Here is a 25,116-nt window from a genome sequence, read left to right as displayed (position 1 = left end):
GGAATTCAAAGTGTACTTGAGTAAAAGTACAAAAGTAATGGTATCAAAATGTACTTAAAGTACAAAAGTAAAAGTACTCATTATGCAGATGTCCCATTTCGCACGTTTTCAGATGTATAAATATCTTTTGAAAATAGCTCACAATGCGTCGCGATGCGACGCATTGTGAGCTTGTAGATCGGCTATTTTCAAATGGCCGAAATGCATATAGGGCTGAAGTGGTTGATGTTTTGTAATAATAATCAAAATCTACAAAGTAACTAGTAACTCAAGTTTTCAAATAATTGTAATGGAGTAAAAGTACAATATTTTCCTCTGAGATGTAGTGGAGTAAAAGTATTGAAAATTGTAAATACTCAAGACAGTAAAAATAAACACCACTGGTTTCCATAAGGGGGAAACGTATAAGTCTACCACAGACGTTAACGCATTCTAGGGCTACTATACAAATCGCTATCCACACAGGTTGCAAAGATGCCTCTATGTATGAGAATGTATTAAGACATCAGGCTCTTACGTTTTTTTATAGCTTTTCTTTTATTATTGTTGCTCAGAAATCATGAGTAAATTAAAAGCCGGTAATTACATTTCTGCAATACGTTAGTCAAAATAGTGGAGAAAAAAACAAAGCTCATCTGCCAGCAGACTTGGGTGAGGTGCTGGAGCCAAAAGGAACCCAAATGAACAATTAAAGGGAGCCTCCGCACACTCAAAACTGTTATTTTTTATATATTTAGTGAGCTTTTGGTCACGCCTGAAGAAGGTCTATGACCGAATGCTTGACCGAATAATTTTTTTTTAAATGAGTGTGTGGAGGCTCCCTTTAATTGCAATACATTAGTGAAATATCTCATGTGCAAGAGGACACCCAACATGCAACAAGACTAGTTGTGTGAGAATGACTAGATGTCTTTCTTTCTTGCAACTTCCCCCTTTTCTAAGCGTTAACATTTCTGCAACACTTCTGTCTCTGATGGGCACCCAGCTGACTCTTACATGATAAGGAAAAGAAAATAAGGAAGTGAACACAAACAAAACCTAAATAACATGTTCTTAAAGTATTGCAAAGTAAGTGGGTGATATGGACAAAATCATATACAGGATTGTGGGGGCAGTAACTACACAACTCTCAGACCCAAAACTTTGAATATTTTGTTATCGTTGGATACGATTTTGTCCACAATTCCATGCTGTATTGAACCCTGATCAAAATAACAATTCTTTAATTAAGTAATGCAGATGTTTAACAATAATTTAGCTCTAGAGAGCGTAAAATGAAACCAAATGGACCCGTTTAATTTTTTACGCTCTCAAGAGTTAAATATCTACCTAATAAGGGTCCATTTGGTTACCAACTCTCCATCATTTATCTGGGGACCACCTGGAACCCCCTCAAGGACCACCGGTGGTCCCCGGACCACTGGTTGAGAACCACTGGGTTATATTGTATGTAATTGATATTGCACTAATTGTACATGTATTCATGAGGTAATATTTTAACCCCAAAAGCTTATTAGACAAAAACAATCGACCAAAATGAAGTTACTGTGGACTGCAGTTAGACTTTGGATGGCACAACATATGTACAAAATGAGATTTTTGATAAATAATAATCAGGAATGCCTGAGTGGGAAAAGCGAGAGCTAGAACAGGCAGGTAAGATCAGAAAATTACATCATTTTTTCTGCAACGTAGCCTCTTCCAAACCAAGGAAAACAACACGTATGTCATATCAATATTGCGATATCCAAAATCCCAGATCCATCATGATATCGACATAATATCAATACATTGCTCAGCCCTAAAAGTAAGCCGTTTAACAGCAACGTTAACATAACAACACAAAAAGTTACAAAATGAAATGAAACAAGAAAAATAGCTTCATTTTTCACCCGTCGAGTCCCTTCTTCATGCCAATGGTCTCATATGTGTCCGGGGCGTGCGGGGTCAGACCCTGAGATGAGAAACAGAGAGAGAGAGAGAGAAATAAGAGGCCATGATCATACAACAATCAATAGAAGTACCTACATCAGTGATTCCCAACTTGTGGGCCCGGGGCCCCACTGGTGAGCCATGAGGATATTGCAAGTGGGCCCCCAAATTAATTGGCAAAAAAAGCAAGACTTTATTGATAACATAACGTTAACCCATTCACTCCGGGAACGCATCTACAAATGTCTTCTAAATCCTAACATTTTTCAGAAAATCGTATGTTGCTATGATATCAGTGGTGCTCAAGCTTTTTCATATCAAGGACCCCCAAAATTATTGGTATTTGGTCATGGTCTTGCCATGGACATACACATGAGCAAACAATAATATTACCATAAACACATAGACAAGAGCTATAGCCTTAAATTACCTTTACAGGTCTGTAACTGAGAGTTATGGGGGTCGTTGAAAATAAAAAGTTAGAGAACCACTGTTCTAGTGGACTCCTAATGTGCCATAGTGTCATAGTAAATCAGTGTCATACATATTCTGAAGAAAGCCCACAGACTGACACTCTGTAATTGGGTCTTATGATCAAAATAAGAACATTATAATGTTGTGTAAAAAACACAAATTTGCCAAGGACAAGGCAGAGTCTTGCCACGGACACATCTGTTCGTGTACGGATACATTGAGGATCCCTGTGCAGTGTGCAGGTGTCATGCACTGTAAATAGGCGATTTGTGTGACACGTCGCAGTCACGCTGCCACACCACATCGCGTGCGAAGGACACTTTTACACGCTACTCAACTTCCAATTTCTACATTCTAACGATGACTATGACCATATGTCTATCTATGTTTTGTCAAAGCAAGAGACTGCTGTGAAACTATATTAAGGAACCAAAGTTAAAAGACCAACACAAAAAAAAGAGGAGAAAAGGGAAGTCTCGCTTTGTTGTTAAAACCCAGATCTCGAATCGGCCAGATCCACACACCACAACGACAGCTAAAAATGTAATATCAGCTAAAAAGCAAGTTACAGCTGCAATCCACAACTTTTTTAATGTCCTACACAGGATTTGAACCCCGGTCTCCTGCACGAGAGACCGAATTTGGCCTGGGGAGATATTGCGCTTTAAGCTTCAGGCAGTACCACTTGTCAACCAGTAGGTGTTCTACCTGACACCAGGGTCTAAATGTCTCACACTGCAAGCTGCGCTAGTTTTATTGTATTATTGGCATACTTAAAAATAACATTTCAAATAAGTTCCAGATTGGTATATACATTAGATAGATATAAAAGATAGATATAGACAGTGGTGTAAAGTAACTAAGTACATTTAGTCAAGTACTGTACTTAAGTACAATTTTGAGGTATTCTTTTTACTTCACTGGAGTATCGTGACGTGTCGTGAGCTTGTAGATCTGCTATTTTCAAACATTTCAATACGGTACTTTTGGTACTTTAAGTACATTTTGATACCAAAACTTTTGTACTTTTACTCAAGTACATTTTGAATTCCAGACTTTTACTTGTAACACAGTACTGTCTACATTGCAGTATTGATACTTCTACTTAAGTAAAACATTTGAGTACTTTTTCCACCACTGGATATAGATGCTTTTATATATGCACATTTTAAGATGTGTATAGCTACAGCTACATCTACATTGTATATATTTTGATTCATAATGATAACATGTAACCGTTCCCCCTTGTATCTCTCTCCTTTTCTAATTCTGTATCATCATCATCACAATGGTCAACTCACCGTATAGATGCCCTCTTCAGCCTTCTGTAAGGGTGAGAACGAAGACAACATCAGTTCAAGAAAAGCAACAATTCCAAAAACATTGTTCAGTGTGACTTACAGTAACTTCACACAGAGGCCTCCCTTCTATTCTATGAATGTGTCAAATGCCAAATTTGAATTTGCCGACGTACAACAAATTATGAGTCAACCTTATTCTGTCAGGCAAGGACATATCCCTTTAATAATAATAACTTTATTTATATAGCACTTTTCAAAACATGAGTTACAAAGTGCTGAACAGCAGTTGGAGTATAAAATATATAAGTAAGGGAAAATAAAACATACACGTTTAAAAAGCATAGGGGATTAACAAGTAAGTTAATAAAGAAAACAATAAAGCAATAAAGAAAACACATTTAAGTAAACTAAAAGGAGACCAAAAGAACTTTGGTCTCGTTGCCCACATCAGCAAACAAACAGATACAGACATACGCAACACAATTATGGCAAATGAGGTGATCTAGGGTGTGTGTGTGTGTGTGTGTGTGTGTGTGTGTGTGTGTGTGTGTGTGTGTGTGTGTGTGTGTGTGTGTGTGTGTGTGTGTGTGTGTGTGTGTGTAGTGGCATCATTTGGGGTTCCAGTGTATGGCGACATTTGGGTATTTTACTAATTATTTCCTCTCAATGTCTTTTGCAGATTAATCAAGATTTTCTGATGTTCTTTTTTTCCATTAATTTTTTCGATTTTTTTAATGAAATGACGCGTGTGTGTGTGAGTGAGTGTGAGTGAGTGTGTGAGTGTGTGAGAGTGTGAGTGTGAGTGTGAGTGTGAGTGTGTGTGTGTGTGTGTGTGTATTTACCTTTGGTTTTGCATTCGAAGCCTGGATCGCCTTGATCTTCTGGATCTGTAGGAAGAAATCAACATTCAATGACAGAAGAGGAACAACATCGTCTCTGTCGGGTGGAAACCTCATATGTGCAAAACTGTTACTTTTCAGGATTCAAAAATAGAAAAAATAGCAGATCGACAAGCTCAAACAATTTTGAACATAAGAGGTTTCTGCCCGACAGCGACGACATACACTCTTTTCTTAGAGTTATTTTTTATTCCTTTCTTTTTTTACATTCAGCTTTCAGTGGAAGTTTCCTTTTTGTTCAGTTTTAGCATCATTTTCTGTTCCTTATTCAGTCAAAAGGCTTTTTCCACAGGTCACTGCCAGAACTGTCACTTCTAACTTCATACTTTCACCACTTAAATTCCACATAGATTCATACATAAAAGTATGGGAGATGCTGCTGCAATTAGGCTTTGAAATTAGAATGAAAAGAGAGAGAGAAGGGGGGGACCTGTTTATTATTATTATTTAATATTATTTATTTATTTTTCAACATTTAAGCAGATAAAAAAACTGAGGTTTTCTTTTGTCTACTCAGTGCTGAAAAAAGCTTAATAAACAGTCATGATTTGACTTAGCTGTGACTGATATGTTTGCAAATGCCCACTAACATGTAATAAAATTCAAGATTTTAAGTCCAAATCGATCAAAAAATAATCATTTATTCTCGAGTTATCAAAGCAAAAATGTGCTGGAATGTTTGTGCCCAACAGTAACTCTAAATGTTTAGTATCTAGTAATCATGTGGGTATCCTTATAGATTATTTTGTATTTCTTTTTAAGATCACCAGCTCTCACTTGGTCTTTTTAGGATCTCTTATTTATTGTGTAGACCCAGCAGCAGATCACACACGGACATTTCGGCCAACGGCCTTCCTCAGGATGAAACTGAGGAAGATTCACTGTTTCTTTCTGCCAGAGCCGTGCATGTGCACCCGAAACACGTGAACTGTGAACTATTCAACTGGCGAGTGCTCGCATTCTCTTTTTCAAATTATCCATATTGATGGCCAGAAATCTTTCAAATCCCACATTGAGAAATCTTGCCTCTAAACTCTACTTTGTACTGGCAATATTCTTGTCTCTGCTTGATTAAGGTGATCCACTTTACATGAAGGCATCTGCCCAGTGCTTACAGAATTACAGAAATACATTTATCATTGGTTGTACTTCTTACCAGTGTTGATTTTGACAGCAAATTTCTTTCTAGTGAATAAAATTCTGTTTAGTTTTAGTCATATTTTAGTCACCTGAAATGTTTTACTTTCAGTCTGGTTTTAGTTGACTAAATATCATAACATTTTAGTCGACTAAATCTACAGTTGATTTAGTCGACTAAAATACATTTTTGGCCGTGATGCCATCGAAATGGCTGATTTTCACTTAGCTGCATGCCAAAAATAGCTCTGTGACACCCGCGCCCACCCATGATGACTTGTCTTAGTTCTACTGGATCACTTCTCCACTAGCCCCCCAAAATTGTCAGTATATTTAGCCATAGATTTAGTCATCATAGCTTAGTTTTTTTTAGACATTTCGTCAGTGAAAAAAAGGTAGTGGACAGACATTTTTCGTCATCGTTTTAGTCGTCGAAATCAACACTGCTTCTTACCCAACACTGTATCCTGTGTATGCCATAGCTGAGTGGCCTTTTTGTGTGTATTGTACAGAGGCATAGCCACTGGTATAATTTAACAAATCCATCCTTTAACCCAGCGTTTCTCAAACTTTTTTGTGTCAAGGACCTCCAAATTGATATGTTTTTGTCCACGGACTCCCATCTGAAAATGTTTTGTGCCAGGGACCCCCAGAAGAGAAGATTTGTTAAAAAAAAGGAAAAAAAATGTAACTTGAGATTTTTCTAAAATAGCAGATCTACAAGCTCGCATCGCGGCTCGAAGTGACGCGCTGTGAGCTTGTATATCTGCTATTTTTGAATAACCAACGTATAAATCGATAAAGTGGTTAAAATGATTGTGATGCTGCATCAACACATTTTGCTGGAGACCCCCTGGAACCCCCACAAGGACCCCTGGGGGTCCCCGGACCCCACTTTGAGAACCAATGCTCTAACCTGTGCAGAAGCAGTGGATGTTTTACAGATGATTGCTCCCCACGTTCAGACCATAGAGCTGATGATAAGCCTATAATATTACAACTAATATAACTCTATGGTTGGGGTATTGTCCTCTATTACAAAAGGATCCTGGCACATAATTCTCATTGGTCAATGTCTTTGCACTGCTTAAAAGGTTTTCTTTGATTACCTAGTTTCTATCTTTGATATTGTAGAGCGAATGTGCCTTGTTTTTTTTATTTTATCAATGTATGTAATGTTTTGTTTTATTTCCTTTTATTATGCGCTCTTGGTACACATCTATTACAAATTAATAAAGATTGATAGAGATGAATTTAATTCTCCTCAATCTAAGCCAATTCATATTAATAAAAACGTCTATATTGATTAATACTTTTGCATATCCATTCTGAGACATCAAATGAAAAAGTCAGTTAAGATTCACTAATGTTTCTTGATGATGTACAACATCATACCTGACGTACCTTGAGTCTGCAGTAGAGCGCTGTCAGGATGACTCCATAGAGAAGTAAAATGGCGTCCAACACGTAGCAGATCTCAGGCTCTTTAAGAGCGGCTAGAGACACAAAGGAACATAGGCTACGTTTAGAAACATTTTCTCTTCGTTATTTAAACATATTTATTTTTGATATGATAAGGACTTATGTGTAACACATTTGTTGAGACTGTGTTGTGCTAGTGTCTGGCCAACAACCTCGTTTTAAAAGAATCCTGTTTTTGTTCTGGGCCCCTTTTGATAGAGCATTTATACTAGATTATATCAAATATAATACTGAATTAAATACATCAACGTAAAAAACACAAAGCCAGCAGAGTCGGTTTAAATAATAACCTGCTTTACTTACATTGGCTTTAAGTTGCGTTTCATAATTTCCCACGCACAAAGCAACGCACTCATATTTAAAATGTTCTCATGTATACATCTTTTTGTTTTTTTCTACACACATTTAAAATGTCAGCTTCAAACACCTTTCATAAGCTATAAATGCTGGCCCCTCTATGTGGCGGACCAGAAGTGGTAGGCTACTTATCTATTTGACAATCTTCTTTGGTTTCCGTGCCTCGTATCTGACATGAGCTCAAAAAGGAAATAGAAAAACTCCAGTGAGACACCTAAAATATCTAATGGTACCATATCTCAGGGTGACTAACTGTAGCTCTATTTGTGTGACACAGTGGTTTTCAGCCTTTTTCATATGAAGGTCCATTATTTATTCGGCATTTGAGCCACGGACCACCATTTGATGAGATTTAGACTCTCAGGCTCAAAACGTAATATTTTGTTATCGTTGGATAAGATTTTGTCCACAATTCCATGCTGTATTGATGTTGGTACCATAGGAGATAAATAGATCAAAATAGCAATTCTTTAATTAGCTAATGCAGATGTTTAACAATAATTCAACTCTTGAGCGTAAAATGAAACCAAAATGGATTCAAATTAAAAAGTAGCATCTGTACAAGCTCAAAAAGAAGCAACGCGTTTTGAGCTTCCAGATGTGCTACTTTTGATGCTTTTGTGTGACGCTGTAGTATGATCACGTAGGGTGTTAACTTAATTTGCAAAAAAACACAAAAAGTTAGAATATTTCTGCCCAACAGTGACGATATAGGATGTTTTTAAACTGTGTACAGCACTGTACCAATATGACCGATCAACCATGATCATCTCCCTCTGAAACTGCAGTACTATGTAGGTCAGTGGTCTGCCAGTGGTGTGCCGTGAGAGAAGTCTGGCAGGTGTGCCTTGGGACTTTCTGACAACCACACATTATTGTAGTAATAGACTGTATACAACTGTACGATTTTTTAAAAATTTATTTATTTACAATATCAGTACTTTGTGCACACCACTTTCCCGATACCGAGGCAAATTCTGTACGCTAAAAAATATTCTAACCACTTTCAAACCGGTGTCCCTATTTTGGGCACATCATTAGCCTATAGCCTAAATGTATTTTATGATTTTTTTTCTCTTTCTTTCGCTTGAATATGTTGTGAGCTTGTTTGTGGTGAGCTTTGGGCTTGAATACATTTTCGCTATAAATACAGGTGTGCCTTGAGGCTTTGTCTTGGCCATTGGAGTGCCTTGGGCACAACATCGCTGGTGTAGAGTTATGTGTTGTTCACAGTCTGTCTGTATGCTGTAAAAGACTATGTGAGGCCCATCTGAGAGGTTCTTACTGTTCCTCATTATGTCTTAAAACATGTGTGGGTCCAACTTTGGCTCAAATGATGATTCTCATACAATCAACTTGACTTGCAGTGTGTCATCCTGCAAATGACTCAAATGTTACCTAAAGAATTTCAACTTGTGCTCAACCAATGAATACAGTGACCCCATATCCACAGCCTGAGTTAGAAGCCGGCTTGTGACATGTTGTCATGGCTTCCCTTTTACCGTCACCTTTCTGACTTTGGGCATGTTGCCTACAGTATATTTTCACAAAAAGAACTGAAAGTTAAAACGTTCTAAAATAAAAGAATGTGTCTTGGTCTGTGTGCACGCATGTCTAAACAGGCTCGCTAGTAAAGTAGACATGTAAACCAAAACACCGCAACATTTCTCTGAACTGCCACCGCCTTGGGGGTAGACAGGTCATTTTCTGTTTTCACAGAAACTCTTACGTATGTGGTACAGTAGCTTCAGTTACTGACGCAGGCTGTCAAATGGGCCTAGTTCTGAGAAAACCTCCATGGGCATACAGCCAACATACATAATCTAAACTATGATTTTGTTGTCATTCGTTTAGATTCACATGGCTCAAAGACCCACAAGTCTGTTCTCAACATACGTACGTCACACTGGTTGGAAAAATAAAACTTATTATAACTTTAAGTTTGCGCTATACAGTTTAAATGTCCCACAACCTTGTTAAAATGTATCCTGAAGGTTACAAAAATCTCAAAACAATTCAAAAGCCGTTTCCTTCTTCACCAGCCACGGAGGAGCTGAACCTGGGCCCAAACAGTGTTTTTCCATGCAACCGTACCTCGACCATTTGATCTTCTTTTTTTACTTATTGCGCCGTCTTTATTCTAACCTTAGGTAAAACATTCCTATATATCTATCAAAACCTACATACAGATGAGAACATTCTCACCACTTTCAGAATATGAAAGAAGACCCACATCGCAGCCTAGAATATGCTCAATTATAAGGATTAAGGCCCCCAAAATTAACATTTACTACTCACCAACACTGCCAAAACTCATCCACAAGGGAATGACAGCGTAGACCTGGCTTCTTATCCACATGGTCACGAGATATCAGCACGTCGTCTGCGCTACAAACGGAGGCAGAGCGGTGGGCTTCTCTGTTAGCGGGTGGCGGGGACTGCTCAAGTAGATGCTGTTTAGTCTGAGTTTGAGCGTAAAAAAAAAAGAACTCTTGTGTTGCACACTCTCACAGCCAGCGGGGGGGAAGTTGTGGTCTGAGCTCTCAGTCCATTTTCTCTCAGATGTGATCAAACCCCTCCCCTTTCGATGCCACACCAGAGGAAGGACATGCTATCTAGGCCTTGGTCTATCTATACGCATGTCATTCACACACACACACACACACACACACATGCAAACACACACACACACCACAAACACCATTTCTGGTTTTACATGGGTTTCTTTTTAGAATGAAAAGGAAGTTAAAAGAAATGCTTTAGCCAATGCTCTAATTCAGTTTGTAAACAAAAACACAACGTACATCTTAGTTTGGTCATAAAATATTAATTAGGTTTATTTAGACACATTGTACATTGATGGTTACGAGCAGAATCCTCCGTCAACGTGTTTCTCTACAGTGAATCGTGAAGACAACTGTGACAGATGAACAAGTCAGGCAGAGGGGAAGAAGTCCTCTTCGAAAGAGAAATGAACAGATACGCAGCAGCTTTTAACGGTCAACTTCTCCAAACACAATATCCTGTGTGCCTGTTGCAAGAGAGGAGAAGTCCCTTTTTAAACAGTGTATCATTACATCAGTTATTTATCAGTTGATTGCACCTTTGAATCCAATTAATTGTGATGAAAGAACATTTTGAACATGTTTGCTCGTAGTTTGAGATGATGAACAGAATGGAACATTTGAAAAATGTCTTTCTTACCGATAATGGCCACCACGTCAGCAAGCATGTGTCCCTTGGCCATCATATCCAGACTAGCCTGGTGGAAGGAAAAAGTATTATTAATAATGTATTGATTTATCTCATTTATCTTATACTTTTATTCACAATAGCATTACATTGATTTAAATACATTACACTACTACTGCTGCTGGCTACACATTTTAGCTTCTCCTTAATTGATCATCTTTAAATACTAACTGGTTATTAAAGACAACTTTGTGACTGTGTTAGCACACCTGAACCCCAGTATTCTGTTCAATAAAGCAGATAAAGTATGTCCTTGCGTTGCAAATTACTGGGTTTAAAAATGGCCAAACAAACTCAACAGATTTCTAAAAAAACACGCCAGTCGACTGTTTGTTTATTCCATGCATCAGTTTGCCAAGAAACTGTCTTGGGCTTAATTTTTTAAGTTGAAATTGAACCCATTTTCAACTTAGCAAAAGTGTTGACCCGGCACTTAGAAGTTTGTGTGCTTTTAAAAACAGTTCTCTGGGCGCTTTATAAACATACTTAATGAAGTAAAAGTATCTTTAAGGAGAAGCCGGTTAAAGGCGCTGAATAATGAATGGTGGGTGCATTTAATAATTCACAGTGTGTTGTTGTGAAGTTTAAGCACGCACCAAGTGGGCGAATCCGGGAGCTTTGATCTTGCAGCGGTACGGTCTGCTGGAGCCGTCTGACACCAGATAGACGCCAAACTCGCCCTGGAATGAATTAATGAATGGTGAACACACACACAAAACACAACCAGGTTATATAACTTAGACCAGTGGTTCTCAAACTTTTTCATGTCAAAGACCCGCAAATTAATTAATTTAAGTTTGGCCACTGACCGACATATTTTGTGCCAAAGACCCCATACAAGATTTGTGTTGTTAAAATGTTTCAAATTCAAAGATGTTTTTGAAAATAGAGGAGCTTGTAGATCCAGTATTCTGAAATAGCAAATGTATAGGATTAAAGTGGTTAAACTGATTTTGATGCTATATTAACCAATTCTAATGGGGACCCCCGTAGCACCCTCAAGGACTCATCAACTGGCTAAAGATAAAGATATACGTATATACGTATAAAAGACCTGTGATTTACACATCATCATAGAACAACATCGTGTGCCAAAAATAGTCAATTTACTGTACAAGCTCACAGCGCGTCACAGGTGCGACGTTGTCACGTTTTCGTTATGCTCCACCGCCATACGATGGAGCATAAATTAGGCATAAAGAGCATCATTTCAGAGGACGTTCATCGTCCACACCTCAAGTTCTACAAGTAAGTGGGAGCTTCGGACACTCAAACATGTACATACTGTATGGCACCAATCACACCTTAGCCCGCACGCACCCCCAGTCAATGAAACAAGGGATGGAAGCCTCACCTTTGGTGCCTCCACAGCTGTGTAAGTGGACCCAGGAGGAACCTGGTAGCCCTCTGTGTACAGTTTAAAGTGATGGATCAGAGACTCCATGGACTCCTGTCATGGGGGCACACACACAAAAGAAAATGTTACCAAGAGCTGAAGCGGGACTCACAGTTGCGTCAAGGCATATTTACAGTACGTAACACTTCCACATCGATCATTTTAGACATTCGCGGTCTCTTTCGAATTTTCACAAACTAGTGCCATATGCCGAATTCACACCAGCAGCAATAGCAATTTACACCGCTAACATTTTTCCACTAAATGGGTGCCTACTAAAAACCTGAAACGCCCTTTCTGTGTATGTATGCCTAGTCGGTGCCTATTTCTGACAATGGTGAGCTCTGGTTGGCTGCTGCTCTGTCTCGCCACACTGCAGCAGCGAATGTTGAAAAGGCGGTCAACTTCTTTGCAGGCGCGGCTTGTTGCCGCCGCAGCGGGAAAGGCGGCAGTCGCTCCGTCCTTGCCCATAGATCACTGGTTCTCAAACTTTTTCACGTCAAGGACCGCCTAATTGATATGTATTTGGCCGCGGACCCCCATCTGAAAATGTTTTGCGGACCCCCAGAAGAGAAGATGTATGCTGAATCACCTAAATATGAATTTCCCAACCATTTTTGTTTTTTTTCCCCAAAAGATTCAAAAATAGCAGATACGCAAGCTCGCAGTGCTGCACGAAGTGACGCGCTGTGAGCTTGTAGATCTGCTATTTTTGAATAGCCAACGTATACAGTAAATGGATAAAGTGGTTTAAATGATTGTGATGCTACATTGCTGGTGTGAAGGAGAAACAAACTATTGTACAGGTTAGGTAAAGGTAAATGGTAAAGCAGTTGAGATAAGGCGAGAGCAGGGACAAGCCCCCCAAAATGTCCTGGTTCTGTGGGTCGTGTACCTTCATCTCAGACCTCTTGGGCGGGGCCACCTTGGCATCGTCCACCTTGATCTCTCCCTCTGGCATTTTGTTCATGGCCTCCAACATGATGCGAAGACTCTGCCTCATCTCCTCTACCCTGCACAGGTACCTGCACACGCACACACACACACACACACACGTATTAGGCCAGATAACAGCTGCACGACTGGCTGGGCCGCGGGAGGGGGGGGGGGATGCGGTGCGATGCGGTGCGATGCGGTGCGGGTCACATGCGCAGATTATTTTTATTAATTAAACGACGATAAAACAACAGTGACAACACACTCTACCTGCAATGTAGAAATACTCTGTTACAATTAAAAGTCCGGAATTCAAAATGTACTTGAGTAAAAGTATCAAAATGCACTTAAAGTACCCATTATACAAAATGTTTCAAGTTTTCAAATGTATACAAATCTTTTGAAAATAGCAGATCTACAAGCTCACAATGCATCGTGCTTGTAGATCGGCTATTTTCTAATGGCCGATATAGGGCTGAAGTGGTTACTGTATGTTTTGTAATATTAATAAAAATCTACAAGGTAACTAGTAACTAAAGTTTTCAAATAATTGTAGCGGAGTATAAGTACAATATTTGACTCTGAGATGTAGCAGAGTAGAAGAAAAAGTATTAGAAATTGGAAATACTTGAGTAAAGTAAAAAATACCTCAAAATGTTCCTTAAGTACAGTACTTGAGTACATGTACTTAAAGACCAAAATCCATTTGAAAACAATTTCTCACACTGTTCTCAGGTCAAATATTGATGCGCGATTAATTTCGATTAATTAATTACAAAGCCTCTAATTAGATAATTTTGTTATCGAGTCCCAGCCCTAAAAAACATATATAGCCCTTTTCACAAACATTAACATAGCACTTCACAGACACAGAAACAGGGGGGGAAAATAGTACAAATATATGCAATGCAATCAAGAAATAGGAATATAGGTGAGACAAAGAATAAAAGACAATAAATAAAGGTTACAAGGAAGAAATTATTAGTATTTTCCAATCAGATACATACGTTTCCCCTTGCAATTCTAATCCCGAGTATATGTACAAACAGAAGTTTTCCTAAAAGTTTAATTCAGCATGAAGCTTTTCCGAGTTCTACCGATTCATGTATTGGGTACGATTGATCACTGTATTTTAATTGACAGACTTGAGAAATGGGTAGGTCTCTCTGGTCGTGTCCTAAACTGGTTCCGATCATATCTAGCGAGTTCTCCGTCTCCCTTCTCATTACATATGTTGCCACTTGGTCACATCATCAGACGCCATAATGTCAACTATCACTGCTACGCACATGATACCCAGTTGCACATGTCCGTCTCACCAGACGACCCCATTGCCCTGAGTGCTTTCACTTCTTGTCTCAATGACATTCATCTTTGGATGTGCAATAACTTTTTTAATTCTCCTCACTGGCCCCAAATCTGAGAGAGACAAATTAGTCAATGCTTGGATCTCTGGCTAGGCAGGTCAAAACAGAGGTCACAGACCTGGGTGTGATCTTAAGCCCGATCCACACCAATGCAACTCCTTGCAACATGCAACTACTTGCAACTACTCGCAACCATTATCCCCAATGGCAGTTGCATGGCCTTAAAACTGTTTGGTTGCAAGGAGTTGCGACTACCGTAGTTGCATTGGTGCGGTTTGGCCTTTAGACTCAGACTTACATTTGTATTCTCATTTTAACAAGATCAGCCCTTCTTCACTTAAAACACATCGCTTTTTTTACAGGACTATCAAAAAACATTACAGGACTACCAAAATAAATTACAGGTAATCCAGAATGCCGCAGCTAGAATTTGAACAAATACCAGAAGAGATCACATTAGTCCAGTCCTGTCAACACTGCACTGGCTACCTGTATCTTTTAGAATTGATTTCAAAGCACCTTTATTTGTTTACAAAGCACTTAATAACTTGGCACCATCATATATTAAGCTACAGAGTTTTATGTTACAACCAGAACACTCAGGTCCTCCTCTGCTCTCCTACTAGATGTTCTCAAAGCTTCTCATAAGAACACCAGTGAGTCTGCTTTCTGAGTCTATGGCCTGAGTTGTGGAATACACTACCACTGGAACTTAAAAAGGTGAGCTCTCTTAGTGTTTTCAATCCTATTTTTCAATATGGCATTTATTTAAATTAACCTTGTGTTCACGTCTTATGTGTTTTACTATTTTTATTATTCTTTATTGCTATTTTTATTTTGATTTAAGTTGTATAATTTTGCCCTATGTTGACTTGCTCTTTAGTTTAACTACACTGTTTAGTTATGTTTCCTTTTGCCAATTCAGTTTTTTCTGGCATACTACTATTTATTATGTATGAAAGGTGCTATACAAATAGTTATTATTATTATTATTATGTAATCAAATGACACAAAATACGGTCCTTTCCAAAAGGTCAAGCATAGAAATATAAAAGGCAAAACATATTTTTGTTTTGAATAATTTCTGAGGTCAGACACTTCATTTTGGGCGTCTGAAACAGGAAATGGCCTTCTTCTGCAAACTGCCAAACATTTGAAGAACACTTATTGACTACTTATTGTAGCGGTAGCAAAGATTTCCATTCACTGGAACAAAGGGCCCTAATTAGAAACACTAATAAGAGAGGGTATCCACTGACCTTTGATTATATAAATGTAATGTATACTGAATTGTGCCACTTCTGTCATATTTATCATGTCCGTTTATGTCATATTCACCGGACCAGTGTCTTTTTGCATGTCTCTGTAAAATTAGACATTATTGACTGATTTCAGAATACATCTTGTGCTTAGATGGTCAGAAGTCTGACCATTCGTCTACGTCCACTCAGCCATGGCCGCTCCCAAAAAAGCAATTCACCCTGGAATCCGCCAATCACCAGAACTTACAATTTAGGCATTTAGCAGATGCTCTTATCCAGAGCGATTTACAGTAAGCAAGGACAACACAAGGTACTACATCAAATGCATACTATAGATAGTAATCTAGGATCATGGGTAAAACAGAACCCATCATCAGTCTAACAGTAGAATACCCCAAAAAAGGTTCTGCCAGCTTCCCTGTGTTAGCTGATCTGAGTGAGCGGGAGGGGTTGTAGGGTTGGATCAGGCTTTGAAGATATGGGGGTGCCATACATAATGTACTAACTGTTTATGTTATACGTTCATCAATCTGGGAACCCATCGTCAAATAAAAATATTTCTCCACGGAACACTAACACAATTTCTCCCAAAGAACATGGATCGTTTTGGTGATAAGCCCACTTGTTTCTATGACGAAAGAGCAAGTTAAAATGTTACTAACTTTCCGTGGTTTTCTCTGCTCCGAGGACGCTATTGTTAAATGAGTTTCGGTTTGTTTCCAGTGGGAATTGAGCAGCACACATGTAAATCCCGCCCACTACATCAACACGGCTACCGACAGATCCAAGCGCAGCGATGGATCTGTTCTTGAGAGATTATACGTTCATAAACATGCTAGATCTACGGTTGTACCTGTCATAGCAGTCGCCTTTGCTTCCGATGGGGACATCGAATTCCACCTCGTCGTATTTGTCGTAGGGTTGAGACTTCCTCAGGTCCCATTTGATTCCAGACCCCCTCAGCATCACGCCACTGACACAGGGAGAAGCACAGAAACGTGGTGACTATCAAGACGTTCTCACACATTTCCGACCATGAAATATAATATAATAAAATAGTACAGTATATCCACAAGCTCACAATGCATCACGATAGCGTGGTTGGTGAGATTTGAAAGGGGTGAAAATGGGAGAGAATTATTTGGGAAATACCAAGTTTTTACATGTTGCCAAATTCAATGTTATTGACTGTATGTCCTACTAGACAGGACAGGCGGTGTGGCAGGGAAATCACTTAAGGAATAGTTCACCCAAATAATTACTTTTCTATCGATTAGTCACCCCATGGAGACTTAAATTCATGGATATAGTTTAGTTTTTGTCGCATTCCTAAGCCAATAATTTGATGACCAGCGGACCGGTAGGCAGCGGTTCTGGTAGGAGACACAAAGGAGACTTTGTGTCTCCTACCGGTACCGCTGCTGGTCATCAAAAACAAAAGAAAATCCATGAATTCAAGTCTCCATGGGGCGAAAAAAGTCATTTTGAGGGTGAACTATCCCTTTAAAGATACAATTTTTGTTATGTTGAATAAATATTGAGACATCTCATATACAGTATGCAAGCTAGACAGACAGTCATATGAGGAAGTATATAGGGCTTTAAAAACATTTTTTCATTTCATATGAACCATGATTAGCCAGAGGGGACAGCCCTCATTAAAGATGTATGAATATTTTCCTGGGTTGAAACAGTGATACAGAGAGATGGTGGGGACATCTGCCCACTGTACATGTTACCTGAAACCATAGTTAAGGGCCTCCTCAGCGGTGACGACCCCGATGTCAACCGTGCGGTTCTTCCAGATACGGTTGTTGGTCAGCATCTGCCCAGAGGAAAAAAACACAACAGACAGTGTGATCAATTGATGACTTGACCACCATATCCTACATAACTGTACATTCTGTTTACCAGCGCACAGAGACAAGCAGCAGACACAAACCTCTTCCACCTCGTCGATGCGGATGGAGAAGTTCTTTGCCCACTCATAGATGTCATCCATCAAACCCAGGGGCATGTCCTGGAAACGCAAAATTACACGACACGTCACCACGACCGCCTTAAGTCTTGTAAATACCTGGCTAAAGCCCTCTTTTTCTTGTGACCGGATAAGAGATAAGACACAAAACTACATTTCACCAAAGTCTAACAGAGAGATATAACATGTAACGTCAAAATAGCCTTGGTCGCAGACAGCTGAAGAACAGGTTGTATGGTAGATTTCTACTACAGAAATGATGGTGGCGTTAACTGAATCCCCCGCTTTACCTGGTGAACGCCGCCGGGTCTGACGTAGGCAGCGTGCATCCTGGCTCCAGACACCCGCTCGTAGAACTCAAACATCTGGACAGGGGGACAGGAGGTCAGGTTTATTGTCGCAGAGCCACATGGTCATATCAGGCTTAAAAAATCTGGGTGCTGAAGTAAGGTATTATGAAAACTTGCATGAGACAGGAAGGAAGGATCAATGTTTCCCCTACATGCCGCTGATGAAATATGACTACCACTGCTGATGGGTGTTTCGGTGTTGGTGCTGTTTTTATTATTTTGTGCTACAAACAAATTCAATCTTATTGACTGTATGTCCAACTAGACGGGACAGGCGGTGAGGCAGGGAAGTCATTTAAAGATAATATTTTTGTTATGTTCAATAAATGTTGAGACACCTCATATATGTAAGCTAGACAGACAGTCGTATGAGGTAGTATGTAGGGCTTCAATGGTTCAATATCGGTGGAAACCTCATTTGTCCGAAACAGTTACTTTTCAGGATTAATTTCCCCCAAAAACACGAAAAATGTAAATATGGAGATAAGGCCCGACAGCAACGATATACTGTATATACATGTCACTTCCGTTGCTACAACTCCATCCTAGGGGAAACACTGAGGATAACAGGTAAGGAAGGAGGAGGGAGCACAGGAGGGGGGTGATTTGCTCTGACCTTCTCTCGCTCTTCAAACAGCCAGAAGAAAGGGGTCATGGCGCCGATGTCCAGGGCGTGCGTGGTGATGGCCATGATGTGGTTCAGGATGCGAGTCAGCTCACCGAACAGCACTGCCGACAGAACATGAAAACCACACACTGGGAGTCAACTTGGCTTCTATAGAGTATAAGAATTGTGTTCCAAAAAGAAACAAATCAGCTCAGCGATTTTGTCAGGTATGTGACTCTGTGTCGTTTATGATATTGAGTTACAATTGATAACGTCTGAAAAACTAAACGTACTCTTTGGATAAATTATTACTTTTTCACCATCAGTTGATAGTGCTTCATACTGAGTAGTACACACTACTGCCCTCTAGGGGGCAGATCTGACCGTGAGCCAGTGGGTACAGTCATCAGGGTTCTCCTCATTTTTTCCATTCAGAAAAACCTAGTGTTTAACAATTCCCATTCATGAGCTCAGTTCATCATCATGCAACTGTTGCCATTCACCATGGTTGTCTGATCCTTACCTCTGATCCACTGTGCTCGGAGCGGGGCCTGGATGTTGAGCAGCTTCTCCACGGCCAGAGAATAGGCCTGTTCGTTGCACATCATGGACACGTAGTCCAGGCGGTCAAAGTAGGGCAACGCCTGAGAGACACAAACGACATGATGCACATTTTAAACCACTTAAATCCTCTATATACAGTACTTAAATCAGTCAGACAACTCTTGGATTTTATGTATTGGAGCATGAATATAAATATATTGAGCACAAATATTTATAAGCATATTTGGCGTACAAGCTCACAACGCCATTGGCTATTTTCGGCTAAGAGGTTCGGTGTAGAGATGCAGACCAAGTACAGAGTGAAAGGTCAAGTTTATTAAGTATTGACGGTTTATGTGGTTAAATGCCTTAAAACACACATTAACATGAATCCAACACAACACTGATGATAGTGCTATCAAATAAGGCTATGAAGCTATCTATGAAATGTATGAAAAAGTTTAATCTGCAAGACCATTTTATAAAATATGTAGTGGGGTCCTTGCTTCATCCGTCTCTCAGCTAAGGGTTCTGAAAAACATGGAAGACCCCTGCTCTACACCAATTCTCTTAGCTGAAATTTGCCAATCTACAAGCTCTACAAGCACGTTGTGAGTGAGCTTGTAGATGATGGGCAGCTCAGGTGGTAGAACAGCTGCTTGGAAATCCGAATGTTCCAGGTTCAATTCTGTGGAAGTGTCCTGAGAAAATACTTTTTTCCTACAGTGCAATATCAATAGTCTTTTGTTGACAGTGTAGCCAAATGTATGTAACACACTCGCACTGTATGTGCTGCTAAAACAAAAACAATAAAGCCCTTCACGTGTGTGCAGTGCATTGCCATTATATTCAAAGTCCCAAAAAAGTATCCGTTCTTCAAATGGCAGTGTAGCCTAAAGTTAACCAGGTGTGAGAATGTCTCTACAAATAAATAAAAAATTGCCTTTCTTTCGCATCTTGAAACAACACAAGGAATCCTTACAAATTCTACTGAGAAGTAGCATATTTGCGCAGGTTAATAAAGAAAAAAAGGTCAGCAACTTCACTGTATGAATTTAACATGACTATACTGGCGAGCCATAAATAATACATTTTAGGAAGGAAGCCGTGGGCCACATAATCTGCCCTCCTGCACGATTGGCCCCTGGGCCAGACATGTCTCTTTTGCCTCTGATGAGCAGGCTGGTACCTTGCGTGGTTTTGTTTCCTAATGTAATGCACATTGTAAAGCGCTTTGGATAAAGGCGCTATATAAAACGGACCATGTACAATTTGACTATCTTCGCCAAATGATCGCCTATTATGGCATGCCTAATGCTCGGTTCATGTGGTTAAATCAGTTTTGATCACAGCTAAAATAAAATAAAGATCATAATTGAGCTCAAAGTAATTTGATGTATTTCAAGACTTTATTTATCACCTGCTAATACACTTACTGTACATTATGTTGAACATGCCATATGATAACTGAAGATGGGGTCTAATAACAGCATGAAGTCATGTGGATCTCAGGAAAAATAGGGGCACTTAATCAATTGTTTTGGGATAGTTTGCAATAAACTGAGTTTAGGTAAATCTGGTCTAAAAAAAAGGTGCAAATATTCATTTACAACATACATCTCCAACATCCTTCTAAAGTTTAAAACAACACAATGACCGTTAATCAATACAAGCCACCCATAGCATGAGTAAACAACTGAATCATTTCAAGATTTTAATGAAGGTAGTAAATTGAGTCTATCAGGTAAACGTAATTGTTCCAGAACTTAAAATATAATGCCACTCTTGAGGATTATTAGTCCAGACATTATAGCGTGCCAGCGCACTTGGCCGGAGCCCGTAAATGTAGTTGGCTGGCATTAAAAAGGCAGGAAATATCCAAGAAAGAAGCACCTTTTTATAATAGGCTCCATACGGGTTGCACTTAAAATATAATTGATACATAAAGTGTGATGTCACTGTAGTTTAAAATAATTGACTTCCATTATTAAATTTAACAGATTTTGAGGCACTGATTAGTCCAGTGGTTTGTGAGATTAGCCTAGGGAAAACAAAAACACACACACTGGCCATCTCTCCTAGACGGCCAAAGACATTTCTCTGATCGGTCCGGTCCAGTCATTTAGCCATGGACAGATAAGACTAAAAGACAAACTTCTAAATGGCTCGCTACCTAGGAGCCGTAAGTAAAGTGAAGCTAAAATTCTCGTTCTGGGCGGAAAGGGCGTGCAAAGGGCGTGGCTTCTACCGGATGTAGCGTGCCAAAGCGGGCGGTGGTGGACGGAGTCAAGACGTGGCGACACACTGGGCACGAGCCAGACTTTTGAAGCCACACGGCGACACACTGCCTGTGGAAGCCGTGGCTACAAGGCAGACTGGTGTACACCTCCCCTTGGACGTATTCACCGCAGCAGATTGGACAGGAGTCCTTCAAAGCATCCTGGACGGTGATGTGTGGCAGAGAGTTGATCACGCGCCTGTTGGCCGGCGGAGAAGCTTGGTCGGCCAGCGAGTCCTGGTTCGCCAGCGCCTCCATGGCCTGTGCCAGCCTCTCTTCCAGCGCCAGCCTCTCTTCCACGGCCTGCGCCCGCATGTCCTCCAGGACCTGCATCTCCACCATGGCCCGTTCCCGCATCTCCTCCAGAGCCATGTACATGTAGATCTCGGGACCTTCTAACAAGCTCCACTGCAGCCCCAAGTCCACGTCCAAGTCCACCAGGCGGGGTTTATTTGATAGGTCCTCGTCGCTGTCGCTGTTTTCGTCTTCCATGTAATTCATGTAGTCGTGGAAGAACGATTCCATTCCTACTTAGTATACTATGCCGTTCAAGTTGTGATAGCTCTATTGCTTTCTAACATACATTAAGTCTTATAATGTCTCGTAGTACTAGCCTATCTGTTGCACGAATGATATTTAGAGGTCCGTGATCCGTTATCATGGTGTAGCGTGATGTCACCAGCCGTGCCCAAATATGGTATCAAACCTGGCTGAGTACGTTCTGCTATGGGGACTAGTTCAGCTGTTTGAGAAGGCGACGTTAACGTTTACTGTACATGCATGTTAACCAGTAAGTCGAGTATAACTGCTGCCACTGACAGTTATTCAACCTGGTTGGGAGTTAAGGATTTCCCGTAACGGTGCAGGCACCTAGGTTCAGTGTAGCTTGACAGCACGTCGCGGATTCGAGTCCCGATCCTGACGGCCTTTGCTGCATGTCACTCCCCATAAAGACATAAAAAGCCCAACATTTTTAAAAAGCACATTATTTGCTCTGAATAGCCTAAGAATCTATTGCAGCTAATAGGCCTATTCAATAACCTTAAGTGCAATCTTAATCACATGAACCCCAGCATCTGTGTTCTGGGCATAGGCGGACATTTTGGCAAAAATAGCAGATCTACAAACTCAGAGACCAAGCGTAGACCCCTTGCTACTCGATTAATCGATGATTTTGTTAGAATCAATTGAACAGTTCGCTTAACTGTTCATTATGACACTGGCCCCCTAACCTGGATGTTTGGCAGGTTGTATTAACTTCTCCTCCGATGACATCATCAGAGTAAGATTCAAACATTTTGAGGGTGACTTCACACCTTTCCGAAATGTTTTATTAAGTTTCAATTCCGATTAGGTTTTTAAGTCCATCATTACCTGCAGGTAGGTCTTGTACTCGATGAGTTTCTCCGTGCCGCGGTGAAGCAGGCCTATGTGAGGGTCGCACTTCTTGACGGACTCCCCGCTGAGCTCCAGCACCAGACGCAGCACGCCGTGAGCCGCAGGGTGCTGAGGACCAAAGTTAATGGTCAAGTTGGATACCTCCTTCTCCATGGGAGCATCTTTGTCTGAAGGGAGAGGAAGCAAGCATCAAAGATGACCTTTAGTGGAACCAGAAATCATTCAGCTTCAATCCATTAGTTTTACAGCCATTATATCTCACTCTCCCGACAGAGAGAGGCAATTGCAACGATGTCAGATCTACAATAAAGATGGCAGCGCTTCTAGTGTCCCAAATCAGTGCCGTCTGCTTCAAATAATTTAAACATTTTTGTCAAGGAGTAAGTGTCCTGAAAAGGGTCAAAATATCTCAATGGAAGAGTAGGGAGACCACCTCACTGCAAATGTAACTTCACCATAAACACAAAATACAATTTAAATACATTTTTATTCATTAAAATAAGTCCCAGATTATAGCTTTAACATGAAATGTGTGTGTAGAACACGACAAATATTGTCTGGTGTCTGACCAGGGTTGCAGAGCCGTGCCTTACAAAATACACAGCCTAAAATGACATGAATAGACAGCGTGACTGGCCAAATACATTTGCTAGAAAATATTATATAATACTATATCATATGCTAGCCTGTGTACAACAGAAATACACACAAAATAAAATGCATAAGCATGCATAAAGTAAGCTTAAATATTAATGAATGATTAATTTAGTCCAACACTTCCGATTCCGTTTGTACACTGGAGGAGTTGAATAAGTTCAATGGGAAATAATGTATATTCATCAAAATACTGCAACAGACATTGTCCACAACAGGTACAGAAAGCTATTTAACGTTGTGGCTGTGTGTACCATTCCACGGTGGTGGGACCCATTTCTCGTTGAGGGCTGTGGGGTACATCACTGCCCCAGCATACTGCTCCGTCCACTCCACGTCTGGCTGCCATTGTTTCTGCCTGCAAGATTGACAGAGAGATAGCGTTCAGTAACAAAGCAAGCTGCCCTGTTCAAAAGATTTAAAAAAAATAGCCAATCTAGAAGCTCAAAACATGTAGCATCGCAACACATTGTTTAACAGTGGTGGACAAAGTACATGCTCAAGTAAATACAAAATGACAAATTACAAAGTATATTTTCTATCTAATATCAATGCATTGCTGTATAGAAATTTTGAACATTTCCTCCCCCCCAAAAAAAGTGTAATCAGAAAATTCTGGAAAATATCAGAAATACTGAAAATAGCCGATCTACAGGCTATTGCAGTGCACTATATTTGAAATAGGGCTTAAACTTGGTTAATTCATATTTTTTGTACGTTTACTTTGGGTCCCAACTCCTAAGAGTCATTTTCCTAGAAATGCAGCAGCATCAAACATACAATATTTCTATTTGAAATGTAGCAGTCAGAGTGAAAGCCATCAGCTTGTAAAATAAACAAATACTTCCAATAGTGAACTTATTACAATACTCAAGTAAATGTAGAGTTACTGCCCACCACTGGTTATGAAATCATTACATTATTAATAAGACAGTGATTATCATCACGCTTGCGTGATATGGGGTTCCTAATCTTCCATTAATCTAATCTTCTTTACATCTGCAATATGTAAATACAACAAGAGAAAAAATAAAATAAAATGCTATTCTATATCTACACTACATAGCCTAACTGTACAAAATCATGTCTAACAATAATTAAGAAAAAGATTATGTATGTGTATATGAGTGGGAGTCTTTTCAAATTAAAAAGGTTGAGAAGCCGTGAAATAAGAGATGCTAAATTCACCTTGACCTCACACAGAGGATAGAGATGTAAACAGCAACAGGTTACACGTTGAGTAACCATCAGTGTTGCCATGTCTGCTTACTATAAGCGACCTTGGGCTTTTTCTGTTGCTTGTAAATATTGATAGTTGCGGGTTGCGCTTTTTCCTTAAGTGTAGTAGTTGCTTATTTAGATCTACAAGCTCACAATGCGTCGAATCGCTTGTAGTTCTGCTATTTTCAAAAGATTTGAAAACCTGAAACGGGACAGGGACATTCTGTATATTGACTACTTTTGGTACTTTAGGCCTACTACATTTTTATGCCAATACTTTAGTACCTTTACT

General features: G+C 39.9%; 2 protein-coding genes across 2 annotated transcripts in view; both read right to left on the bottom strand.

The window, feature by feature from the left end:
• Positions 1-513: 513 nt before the first annotated feature.
• fcer1g (Fc epsilon receptor IgFc epsilon receptor Ig) lies at positions 514-10,103 on the bottom strand. The gene is made up of 5 exons (XM_080452044.1): positions 9,881-10,103; positions 7,148-7,239; positions 4,550-4,594; positions 3,708-3,731; positions 514-1,954 (listed from the first exon to the last, which is right to left on the bottom strand). The coding sequence occupies exons 1-5, from the start codon at positions 9,939-9,941 to the stop codon at positions 1,889-1,891; spliced, it is 288 nt and encodes a 95-aa protein (XP_080308170.1). The 5' UTR covers positions 9,942-10,103; the 3' UTR covers positions 514-1,888.
• Positions 10,104-10,393: 290 nt separating this feature from the next.
• The window catches only part of LOC308101990 (NADH dehydrogenase [ubiquinone] iron-sulfur protein 2, mitochondrial-like), a 15,351-nt gene continuing 628 nt past the window's right edge, over positions 10,394-25,116 (bottom strand). Inside the window, exons 2-14 of the mRNA XM_080451559.1 lie at positions 23,858-23,961; positions 22,926-23,116; positions 19,254-19,374; positions 18,740-18,852; positions 18,064-18,138; positions 17,738-17,815; positions 17,535-17,620; positions 16,649-16,768; positions 13,126-13,255; positions 12,189-12,284; positions 11,431-11,514; positions 10,787-10,844; positions 10,394-10,613 (exon numbers count right to left, since the gene is read on the bottom strand). Coding sequence (XP_080307685.1) covers positions 10,576-10,613; positions 10,787-10,844; positions 11,431-11,514; positions 12,189-12,284; positions 13,126-13,255; positions 16,649-16,768; positions 17,535-17,620; positions 17,738-17,815; positions 18,064-18,138; positions 18,740-18,852; positions 19,254-19,374; positions 22,926-23,116; positions 23,858-23,961 — 1,294 coding nt within the window. The 3' untranslated portion in view covers positions 10,394-10,575. The remainder of the gene's footprint in view (positions 10,614-10,786; positions 10,845-11,430; positions 11,515-12,188; positions 12,285-13,125; positions 13,256-16,648; positions 16,769-17,534; positions 17,621-17,737; positions 17,816-18,063; positions 18,139-18,739; positions 18,853-19,253; positions 19,375-22,925; positions 23,117-23,857; positions 23,962-25,116) is intronic.

Source organism: Gymnoscopelus braueri (assembly GCF_963280865.1).
Source record: "Gymnoscopelus braueri genome assembly, chromosome: 15".
NCBI lineage: Eukaryota > Metazoa > Chordata > Actinopteri > Myctophiformes > Myctophidae > Gymnoscopelus > Gymnoscopelus braueri.
This window is presented reverse-complemented; position numbering and strand designations above follow the sequence as displayed.